This window comes from the organism of the source record quoted next, unplaced genomic scaffold, assembly GCF_019419815.1.
Source record: "Pyrus x bretschneideri cultivar Hongxiangsu unplaced genomic scaffold, Pyrus_bretschneideri_v1 Contig18, whole genome shotgun sequence".
Classification (NCBI taxonomy): domain Eukaryota; kingdom Viridiplantae; phylum Streptophyta; class Magnoliopsida; order Rosales; family Rosaceae; genus Pyrus; species Pyrus x bretschneideri.
The window spans coordinates 1,290,390-1,301,805 of NW_025999479.1; the positions used below are offsets into that span (position 1 = coordinate 1,290,390).

General features: G+C 36.7%; 1 protein-coding gene across 2 annotated transcripts; it reads left to right on the forward strand.

The window, feature by feature from the left end:
• Window positions 1-1,591: 1,591 nt before the first annotated feature.
• LOC103934790 (E3 ubiquitin-protein ligase RKP) lies at window positions 1,592-11,040 on the forward strand. Of its 2 annotated transcripts, XM_009344542.3 has the most exons (11): window positions 1,594-1,792; window positions 2,116-3,753; window positions 4,366-5,187; window positions 5,628-5,788; window positions 6,119-6,257; window positions 6,829-6,912; window positions 7,355-7,636; window positions 7,729-7,860; window positions 9,208-9,407; window positions 9,895-10,099; window positions 10,381-11,040. In XM_009344542.3, exons 2-11 carry the CDS (start codon window positions 2,257-2,259, stop codon window positions 10,672-10,674), a joined length of 3,816 nt encoding a protein of 1,271 aa, XP_009342817.1. In that variant the 5' UTR covers window positions 1,594-1,792; window positions 2,116-2,256; the 3' UTR covers window positions 10,675-11,040. The 2 variants fall into 2 exon arrangements, with proteins under 2 accessions (XP_048437857.1, XP_009342817.1); XM_048581900.1 differs by lacking the exons at window positions 9,208-9,407; window positions 9,895-10,099; window positions 10,381-11,040 and adding an exon at window positions 8,057-9,152 and having other exon boundaries at window positions 1,592-1,792.
• Window positions 11,041-11,416: the final 376 nt, after the last annotated feature.

Below are 11,416 nucleotides of genomic sequence, written 5' to 3' on the forward strand. Positions count from 1 at the left end.
TTTCAAAGACATGTATAGCCTTTTAGGAAAAGACTTTTAAATCCCATGTTTATCTCCCCCACCGCCTCTCCCTTCTCCATTCTCTCTCTTCTCGGCTTCTCCACCAACCGTTACGTTGTTTCTTCCCATCTCTATCTCGGAAACCAGTCTCAAATCATTCAAATCTCTCCCTCTCTTTCAACCTCCCTCTCTCTTCCCCAACCCAAATCTTATGTCACCTACAATCCAAATTGCATCACTGAACATAGCGGAAACCTCTCCTCACCCAATATCCCTTTTTACCCTCTTTGTCTATTTGTGATTTCTATTTGCTTCCACTGTCAATTTTGTATTCGAATTAATTTTGGAATTAATCAATTTTCGAGTTAGGGTTCATTTTTATTTGAATAAAACAAGATTGGTTGTATTCGCATCTGACTCCAACAAAACCAATGACTATGTGGCTTTCAAGGTTGTAAATTCTCACCCTTTTTAATTTTTCACAAGATAAGTTAATTTCTGGGTTTGTTCAGAGATTTGCAATCTTGATTTTGGTGCAAAGTTAGTTCTTGGAGGTGTGGTGTTTAAAGGTTATTTTAGAAATAACAGTGGGTGGGGAAATAAAATGTTAAGTTTTTAATTTTTTATGGTGGGTGAGATAATAAGGTGGGTGGGAAAATAGGACAATGAGGTCGGTCTAACATCACTCTTGTTTTTTATTAAATAATTAATATCTCTTTAAACCCAAATTTATTACCTAAACTACCCTCTCAAACTCAACTCAAAATGTAAAATTATCTTTACACTCATACCCTTTTATAAAATAACATTTCTAATTGAATGTTTTTTTTTCTTTTCAAAATGGCATCCTTTGCCCCTCTATAATTGCATATGCCGTATATCACTAACATTTCCATGGTTGCTTTTTTTCTTTCTGCTACCACAACCCATCCATGAACTTTCTTCACCCATATTGTTTTTTTATTAAAGAATTAATATCTCTTTAAGTCCAAATTTATTACCTAAACCACCCTCTGAAAGCCAATTCAAAATGTAAAATTATCTTTACACCCATTCCCTTTTATAAAATAACATCTCTAATTGAATGTCTTTTTTCTTTTCAAAATGGTGTCATTTGCCCCTCTATAATTGCATATGCCGTATAGGACTAGCATTTCCATGGTTGCTTTTTTTCTTTCTGCTACCACAACCCATCCATGGACTTGGGATCCAAGAGATCATTCCATAGATTTGAATTTGCCAAGAGAATGTTATGCAAGCCAGTTCAATCCTTTTTAAATCGAGAATTTTCATGTACTTTTTATGAAACTTTGAAGTGACATAGGATTAGGTGTTTTGCTGTTATGTTAATAAACAAATAAACAATTAATTTCATTTTGTACTCAATAGTAATTATGAAATACGGTAAAATATAAAATTAACATTTAAAATTTAAAATTTATGTATAAAGAGGTTAGATGGATTTAAATAAAAATTTTCAAATAAAAACCAAGTACATTTACCGGTTACTATGGCAAGTGCTCGACACGTGTCGGTCAAACCATCCCTAGGGCTTGGAGGTCAGCGTGCGTGGGGTTGAAGCAGCAGCCGCTTCTTCTTTCGTATTTTGCTTTGTCTGTCCTGTCTCTCCCTTCCCCCGGACCTTTGGGCGATAAACTTCAGAATTCCATTTTTGTCCTCGTCTCTTCTCCCCCGTCTCTCCTCTCTGTCGCACGTAGGTTATGGACGGTGCTTAATTTTAATGGCTGCTGCAAAACCCTAGCCGCTTTCTACTGTCAAAACGACAGGACCTGTGAGTTCATCTTCATCATTTCTCAATTTTATCTGCAATTTCATTGTTTGAGCGCTGAAAGTTTTGGACATTGATGTATTCTTTTGTTCAATTTTTTGATTAATTTCGAATTTTGTTCCATATCATCTTTCTTTTGATCCCTGTTTGGTTCCCGAGAAAATTGAGGGCGGGGAAGGGGCTGGGAAATGTAAAAATGTTGGTTAACTTTGCCCATCAATTGTGCTGAACTTATTTTTGTGTTTTCAATGTGCCCACCAAACAAAACAAGTTGTGTGGATTGTTTCTGAAACTTAGTTGTATGTGTTAAAACCGTGAACTTTCAGGTCGTGGTTGTGATTTGAAGGGCGTCTGAGTTTTGTTTGGATGGATCGGTTTTGGAGATAACTGGATTTTCGTAAGGAGCGTTCGAGTTTGAACGAAGATAAGAGTTAGAATTGGGCATATATTGCTTGTCCTTGTTCAGAATGGCAGAAGACGGCCTACGAATTGGTGGGCTTTCTTCTGGTCTAGCCGTGTTATTGAATGGCGAAGGCAGTAAAGAGAACTCGTTGAAAACCCATCTTGTTTCAAATTGTGATGATTTTGGCCATCAATCGGTGGAGCGTACCTTAGAGTATGTTCTTGGTCTCCCTAATAAATCTGTTGGGTCGCTGGCCAGTCCAATTGACAGCAATCTAGTTCGATGTTTGATACAGAGTGAATTCTCTAAATTGCATGCAAGTTCAAGTGTGTTTGGAAACAGAGATGGAGTTTGTATTTCTGGAGATGGCTGTGCGCCCCACATCATTGGTCTTGATGAATCCAGTATTCGTGGTGATATTAGAGTTATGAAGCCACCTTTGCTTGTAGAGAGCTTGGCAATGTTCAGCAGTGCCAGGGCTAATGCTTTTGTGTGGAAAGGTAAATGGATGTATGAAGTTATTCTAGAAACTTCAGGTATTCAGCAGCTTGGTTGGGCAACTGTTTCTTGCCCTTTCACTGACCATAAGGGTGTAGGTGATGCTGACGATTCATATGCATTTGATGGGAGGAGGGTTAGAAAATGGAACAAGGAAGCTGAGCCTTATGGTCAGTCATGGGTTGTTGGTGATGCCATTGGCTGCTGCATAGATTTGGATTGTAATGAAATATCATTCTACAGAAATGGTGTCTCACTTGGGCCCGCATTTCATGGCATTCGTAAGATGGGACCAGGATCTGGATATTATCCTGCAGTTTCTCTTTCTCAGGGCGAAAAATGTGAATTAAATTTTGGGGCCCGCCCCTTTAGATTCCCCATTGAAGGCTACTTCCCCCTTCAAGCACCTCCATCCTTGGTTCCGTTTGCTACTCAGTTGCTGTATTGCTTGTCAAGGCTGTTGGGTATGCACTCTGTGGAGCAGGCAAATCACTCTTCTGTTCAGAAGTTGAGGAGACTGAAGCGGTTTGTTTCACATGAAGAACTTTTTTATCCTGTTTCTCATGGCATATGTGAGGAATTTTTCTCAGTACTTGGAGCAGATGTGTGGAGCAGAGAGTACATTGCCTGGGGTCCATTTCTATCATTCATGATGGAAGTGTTCGGGTTGCAGATTCCACATGATTATTCGAGTTTAGATAGAGTTCTTGATGTCTTTCTAGAATTTGAAGGATCACATTTGTTGTTTGAACATTTCATAAATGCCTTGGCTTGTGGTTGCAAAACAGCTCCGCTGGTTCTAAAAGACTGCCCATGTTCAGGGTCGTACCCATACCTTGCGCTGGCATGCCACATCCTGCGACGACAAGAACTTATGGTGCTTTGGTGGAAATCACCTGATTTTGAATTCCTTTTTGAAGGTTTTCTGTCACGGAAGAATCCAAACAAGCATGACCTTGAATCCATGATACCATCTGTTTCTTGGCCGGGTTCAAGTGAGGATGTGTCATATGAAAGTAGCATGTTGTTGACAACTAGAGCTTTATCTGAAGCTGTCAGTAAGGTAATAACATATTGAGCTAAAGAGCTTGATTTTATTCGATGCCATTGTTGAATTTATCTTGTTTGTATTGTCCATGTTGTATTGAGAACATGAAATTTGGGCTAAGTGATGAATCTTTTGGAAAATATTAATCATGATAAACTAGAGTGGAAGTATATGGAAACATTTGTTAGAGTGATTGAGCACGAAGTATTATGAATTTCACAATTTCCCCCGTGGATGATTTCAATTAGGTCAAGTCACGTATATAAGTTAGTTTAGTGTTCAATAAAATTTTAAATCATTTACATTGTCAGTACACATAAATGTCTTTCTATTATTTCTACCAGGAAACATACATATAAGATCCATTTGAAACTATGAGTAGGATTCTACAGTAATCCCATGAAACTTTTTATAATATATTTGATTTTTTTGAAATTTATGGTGCATGATATGTTTCTTGCTTTTTTTTAATTAAAGGTAAAGGCATAATGAACAATATATAACATACGCAGCTTGTTTTATTGGGGTTTTCCTTGATCGTAGTTATTTAGAGCTTATTATGGGGAACGTTCACATTGTGCACTTCCACACTAATTTTTAGCTGACAATACATATTATTATTCGCAGATTGAGGAGAAGCATAGGGATCTCTGTCACTTGGTCATACAGTTTATACCACCTGTGACACCTCCCCAGTTTCCTGGTTCAGTGTTCAGAACTTTTTTACAGAACCTTTTAATAAAGAATAGAGGGTCCGACCGCAATCTTCCACCTCCTGGAGTTTCAAGCAATTCTGTTCTTGTTTCTTTGTACACAGTCATACTTCATTTCTTATCCGAAGGGTTTGGCATGGGGGATATTTGCGGCTGGTTGAAAGGCACTGAAAATGGCCCTGATGTTGGTTTTCTTCATAGGGGTGGTCACCGAAGCTTTCCTGTAGGTCTATTTCTTAGAAATGATCCTCATCGAAATGACAGTTCTAGGCTTGGAGGGTTGTTTAGTCATCTTTCAAAATCATACCAGGCATATGATGAGGAAACAGAACTAATTCGGTGGGAGGAAGGCTGTATGGATGATGAAGAAACCAGAGTGACTCATTCAACTACAAAAAAGCCATGTTGTTGCTCGTGCTACAATGATGATTTTACAAGAATCTCGAAGTATCCAATTCGACACACAGCCAAAGGTTCTCGTGTCCATTGCAGTTCCATTCCAGAGAGATCTGCCCATGTTGCTACAGAATGCAGTACTGGAAGTTTGAATGATGAAATAGAAGATAAACCTAGTTCTAGTTATCAATCTGAATCTGAATTTAGTTATCGCCCAGTGCAGCATATGAAGTTTGTACAAAGGGAAAGTAATATATCTTCAGCTACACTCAGAGAAGAAGAACTTCTAGACGTTTTGCTGCTGTTGTATCATATAGGTCTTGCACCAAATTTTAAGCAGGTAGGGAGATAATGGGGTATGATTGTTCGTCTTTACAGAATACAGAATTTTGCTGATAAATGTTTTTGTTATCCTTAACCTAACGTGCTCAATATCAGTCTGATTGTGGTTGGCTTTAATATTCTTAAAAAGATGAAAATTTGTTAAGGCTAAAACGCAGGAATTTTGATCTTCTATTTGTTGATTTGAATGGTAAACTGTTGTCTGGTTTTATCCTTTCTTGATTTAATTGTGGTCTTCTATTTCTCATTCTTTTATTGTGCTATTTTGTTGTGAGCTTTTATTTATCAATAATGATCATTGTATTCTTGCTGATTAATCTTAAATGCCTCAAGGAAAAAGCTGCTATCCTGTTTGTATCCCCCTTGTTGTGCACATTTGTGTCCGCTTGTATCCTGATTGCTATGAGATTTCTGAATTATTGAAACTCCTGGTTGCAGGCATCGTATTACATGTCTCACCAGTCGCAGTCAATATCCCTCATGGAAGAAGCTGATAAACAATTAAGAGAAAAAACTAGCAGTGAGCAATTAAAGCATTTGAAAGAAGCTCGTAATGGTTATAGAGAAGAAGTTATTGATTGTGTCAGACAATGTGCTTGGTAAGATGACCTTGAAGATTAGCTTGTTTCCATAATTTGTATGACTGTTTCATCAATTTTCTTGCCTCCAAGTGTTCAGAAGATTTAACTGAATTTTGCCCCCCATTTTTCTGTTTAATATACATAGCACTATTTGTTAGTTTAATTTAACCATATTTATAGGTATACTGCTCAGTGGAGTCTTGAGAATGATCTCTGATAAAAGGACAACTAAACAAGTCATTTAATTTATGCAATTTATTATGCACCCGAAAATATTATACATATAGTAGTTATTTGCACACATTTACCTACATCTGTTTCCTTTCGTCACTCTGTCATGCCTTGCAGGTACCGTATTTCTCTATTTTCTCGATGGAAGCAAAGAGGAATGTATGCAACATGCATATGGACCGTCCAGTTGCTTTTGGTTCTTAGCAAAGTTGATCTACTGTTCCTTTATATCCCTGAATATTATCTGGAAGCTCTTGTAAGTTAACTCTTTTTTAATTGAACATAACACAGTTTGATATGCAATGAATTGTCGTCATAAAATTACGTGAGCTTGCTTTTGAGTATGAATGCTTGTGTTTTCCTTCCTGATAGGAGAATATTTGTGTTTTCCCCTTGTTTTTGTAATAAGCAGACTTTGGTGTTTGCACTTGTTTTATTGCATGTAATAAGGATAACCGTTTCATCAGTTTATTTTTTAAATTATATCATTCAATGTTTCTTTGATGGTGACATTTGCATGTTACTGAAACTCTCAAGAAGAGTATCAGGTGGATGCAGTATGTGCTCACCCTTAGAGTAGTTCTGGAATTACATTCGGATACAACTGCTAGGGAATATTCTGAGACAGCAAGTTTTTAATTTTCTACAAATAAGTCAACCTCTGATTTTTGATATGTGACAAATCTAAAAAAGAGAGAAAAAAGTTTATCTGCTTGTTAAAGTTTGTGGATATACTGGATTTAGCTGCAAATTGCAATGAGCTTTTGTGCCAGTTCTTCCGAAGCACTATATTTGGAATTATTCATTACTCTTCTATTTCCTTGCAGGTCGATTGCTTCCATGTATTGCGCAAAAGTGATCCTCCATTTGTACCTTCATCGATATTTATCAAGCAAGGCCTTGCTTCATTTGTATGTTTATTCTTTTAACGTTGTCTTTCCTACTTACTATTTTATGCTCTGCTCTGCTTGGGGTATAATGAAATATACAAAATGTAGGCCTCATGGATTTGACAACGATAAATTATTTGGTTTAGATATGATAGTTGAGCATCGAGATAATTTATATTTTGATTTACCTGAACAATATTATCTCATAAATTCAATATTTAAGCATGCCTATGAAGGAAAACAATGTCTTATGTGATTTTCCGCACGTTTGTTTTGGTTCATATAATTTGTAATCACACATTGTTCGTATAATTTTTTCATCTCAACAAATAGTAGATCCTCTGAAATTTGGATCCAGTCATTGACAGGCCAAAACATGGCCTGACAGGACTTAATGAAGATTATGAGTTATTTCTTTTGGATTGTTTGTTTTCCCTAGATTTTTGAGCGTCTTGTTTCCCAGGTCACTTTTGTGGTCACGCACTTCAACGATCCTCGAATATCGAGTGCAGATCTTAGGGATCTGCTTCTCCAATCAATCTCAGTCTTGGTACAGTACAAAGAGTATTTGTCTGTTTTTGAGAGTAATGAAGCAGCCACCCAAAGGATGCCTAAGGCATTGCTGTCAGCATTTGATAATAGATCCTGGATTCCTGTGACGAACATTCTTCTGCGTTTGTGCAAGGGATCTGGCTTTGGTTCTTCAAGGCATGGAGAATCGTCATCTTCATCTGTTGTCTTCCAGGTGAATGTCCATTGGCGCTTTAGGATTTTTATCCTATACTTTAATACAACCGAATAGTTTCTGATTTTTCTTTTACCTCTTAATCCATGTAGAGATTGTTAGGAGAAACATGTATCAATGATGAGGAATTGTTCTCAGCTTTTCTCAATCGCCTATTTAACACTCTCAGCTGGACAATGACTGAATTCTCAGTTTCTGTCAGAGAAATGCAAGAGAAGTACCAGGTATGGATAAATATTGTTGTTATTTTAATAATAATAATTATTATCATCATCGTTATATGTTTTACTTGGTTTTATCTCTGTTTTCTGGATATATATCTCTAAGCTTAAACACCTTGGTCCTTTTGAGAAGAAAGAGTTTCATGCGGTATTATATATAGGTATACACACATTGAAGGAAAATTTTTACATGTCTCAGGGCTTGTTTGGTGGAGTTTACAGAAAACTTTCAAACTTATTTGGACGTTTGAGGAATGGAAATGGAAATCAGTTTTGGTGTTTTTGAATGAACTGCTGTATGGAAGCTGTAACTTAGAACCAGTTTTGTATTTTCTGAAACCTTTTTCATAAAGTGAAAACGTATTTGGAAATGACCACTAAATGAAAACATGAATTCAAAGCATCCTTAGCATTAGAAATTATTGTCTACTACAATTTCTGTGCATGATGCTAGGAATTTATATTAAAGAATACTTTTTTTGTGCTTTTAGTTGCTGTAAAAAAAAGTGTAGTGAAAAATCCAGTTCTGAAGATGGGTAATACAACGTAATTAAAGGCCCATAACAAATTAAGTGAAGCAAGTCTGTCTTTGTCTAACTTGGACTGGCATGCGAATTCGTCTCTGCCTAGATCCAATGCCTTATCGACAAACCCTAGCCATGTATTTGGGCAATCCAAACCCTCAACTCGCACAAATCCTCTGGTGGAGCCTTGGTATGGAGTACTCTTTACTGGAACAAATCCTGAAGGGAAGAGATTACTCAAGACCATGGGCACGATGCCCACAACCACAAGGCCACTCAAAGCCTTGATGTGGGTTGATAGGGCAGATGAGTACTGAAAGGGGGAAGTGCTTTCTTGTTTGTACACATTATAAGTGAAGAAATAACTGGGCAGAATAAAGAGTGAATTTTTTTCTTCATGTCTATAGTAGTTTTTGGAAGATAAAAAAGATAACCTCTGAACTGTAACTCGGTTTCCAAAATTTCTTGAAAGCAGAACCAAATATGTTTCTTACTAAATAATCAAATCTCTTTGGGCAGAATAAATAACGAGGGCACATTTGTTAAAGCTTACTTAATATTTTAAGTTACTTCTGTTTGAGACCCCCTTATTTGGATAAAATATGTACAATCAATATGCTTTTTTAATTTGGACCTTGTCTGAACTTTGGTTTATTTTTCTTAATAGCAAAATAGAATAATGTTCTAGTTTTGGTTTTGGATAATGAGATAATAATGGAAATAAATGGCCTAATATTTGACCAGTTTGACTTGGCTATTTTATGTTCCAGTCTTTCGTATTTACCCTTCAGACTTCTTTTGTAATTTGAGAAATTTTTTTTTGCAGGTATTAGAGTTCCAGCAAAAGAAATGCAGTGTCATATTTGATCTTTCATGTAATCTTGCAAGGCTTTTGGAGTTCTGTACCCACGCGATACCTCAAGCATTTCTGTTTGGAGCTGAAACAAACCTTCGAAGGTTGACCGAGTTGATTGTCTTTATTCTGAACCACATAACTTCAGCAGAAGATGCTGAGTTTTTTGACTTGTAAGATTCTATGCTTTCAAATGCACTCTACTATTGCTTTCCATTTTATCTTCTGAGATGATATATGCACTCCAAAAATGAAGTCTCACACTTCTTTATGCCCTCACATTAAGGCATGCAATAAAATTCTAGAGTGCAAACAAAGTCCTCCTCTATCTTTCACAGTGTTTTCTTTTCCTCATTTATCTTTTTTGTCTCCTTTTTTATTTGATATGAATGATTGTGCTGTAACTGACATGCTGCATTGTACTGTAAAGGACGCATATTCATGTAAGGGGATTGGTATTTATTGCAAACTGTTTCATGAGCTTCATTTCCTTATATGATTCCTAATGGTTTTCAGATTTATTTGGAATTTTCATTGTTAATTTTAAACTTTTGTAGCTTGGTCTACCTTTCCCATTGTTGGTTCTCATGATCTTGTCTTTGATAATGTGAACCTGGTCTGTTTACTTAGCTACCTTAACATTTATGGATTTTTTGGCAGGTTGCTGAGACGACATGGTCAATCTTCAGAAAAAGTAAACCGAGGGATGATATTGGCACCTCTTGTAGGAATTATCTTAAACTTGTTAAATGCCGGTGAGCATATGGAATGCAGGGAGCACAATGATGTTGTGAGCATCTTTGCAAGCATGGGTTGCCTTGACAGTTTTCAATGCAGATTCCAGTACCTATTGGATTACAACTGGGTTTGCTCCTCTCTCTCTCTCTCTAACAAAAAACAAATTCTTCTTTAAACTCCTTTTTTTCTGCTCCTTGGAAGCAAGTTCATTTCATGTGTAATGTTGACTGCTTGTGATGATATGAGAGAGACTGAAATATCATACTATTTGTCAATCTGGTTTTATCACTGGTCCTATCTTGTTTACAATTGAACATCAATAACCACGATTAAAGCTCTACATTGGATTGTCTGCAAATCTTTCGTGTTTGCTGTCCTTGTTTATACTGTAGTTTGTTTATTTTTCAGGCTGGAACCTTTAGAGGCGATGCTTATCTTGTAAAACTTGCCCAGCTAGAGAATTTTCTGAGCCTCCTCAGCCGGAGCCAATCACAAGAAAATACAATATGCGAGGGAGAAACGGATGGGGATGATGGCATGTGCTGCATCTGTTATGCCCGTGAAGCAGATGCTCAGTTTTCACCTTGTTCCCACAGGTCATGTTATGGCTGCATAACCAGGCATCTTTTGAATTGCCACAGGTGCTTTTTTTGCAATGCAAGAGTCATGGACGTTGTCCGGATCAATGAGAAGACAGGTTGAAACATTGCTTTGTAGTCTTTGCTTTTTAGTTTGTGTTCTCGTCTCCCCTTCTAGTGATCCTTGAGGTAATCAGCAACCGATCAATTGCTGCTGCCTAAGCGACAGCCACAGATGGTTGTGACAAGGAAGAAAAAGTAGGAAGAGGGGAAGGGACGGAAGAAATATAGAAGATAAGTTACTTCCAATTTCTGCAGTTGGATTTATAAATATACAGCGTGTATATGATCGATTTCAGTTATTATAGTTAGGATCTGGAGAAGATGGTAGCGGGGAATGGTTGGTTAAGAATTTTGTAGAAGAGGTTAGAGGGCATTATTTTGTAAATATGAGATGTAAATGCAAAGGAAAATCTTTCGGCTTTTTGTCTCTCTAACAATGCAGCCTTTTTATTGTTGATTTGAACGTTACTGCACTTGGAAATTTAGAGCATGTCAAAAATGGTGCTTGCAATTGTTTCTCCTTTTTCTCGCTAATTCGATTTGATAATCCGATGTGTTTTTGAAGTACAGTTCTTGTCTCATTTTTTAAGTTAATGAATATTTGATCCAATAATTTGATTCAAATTTAAAAGTGTAGGGGATATTGAATGCATGTTTAGAATATTTGGAGTAAACGGGCAATTTGGTTACCAGTTAAATTAAGTTTATGATTTTTTTTTTTTTTTTTCACAAAAATAAGTTAAACTCGTTTTAGACTGTAAACTTATTATAACGTTTGAACATTAGTATGTTTGGCTTGTAAA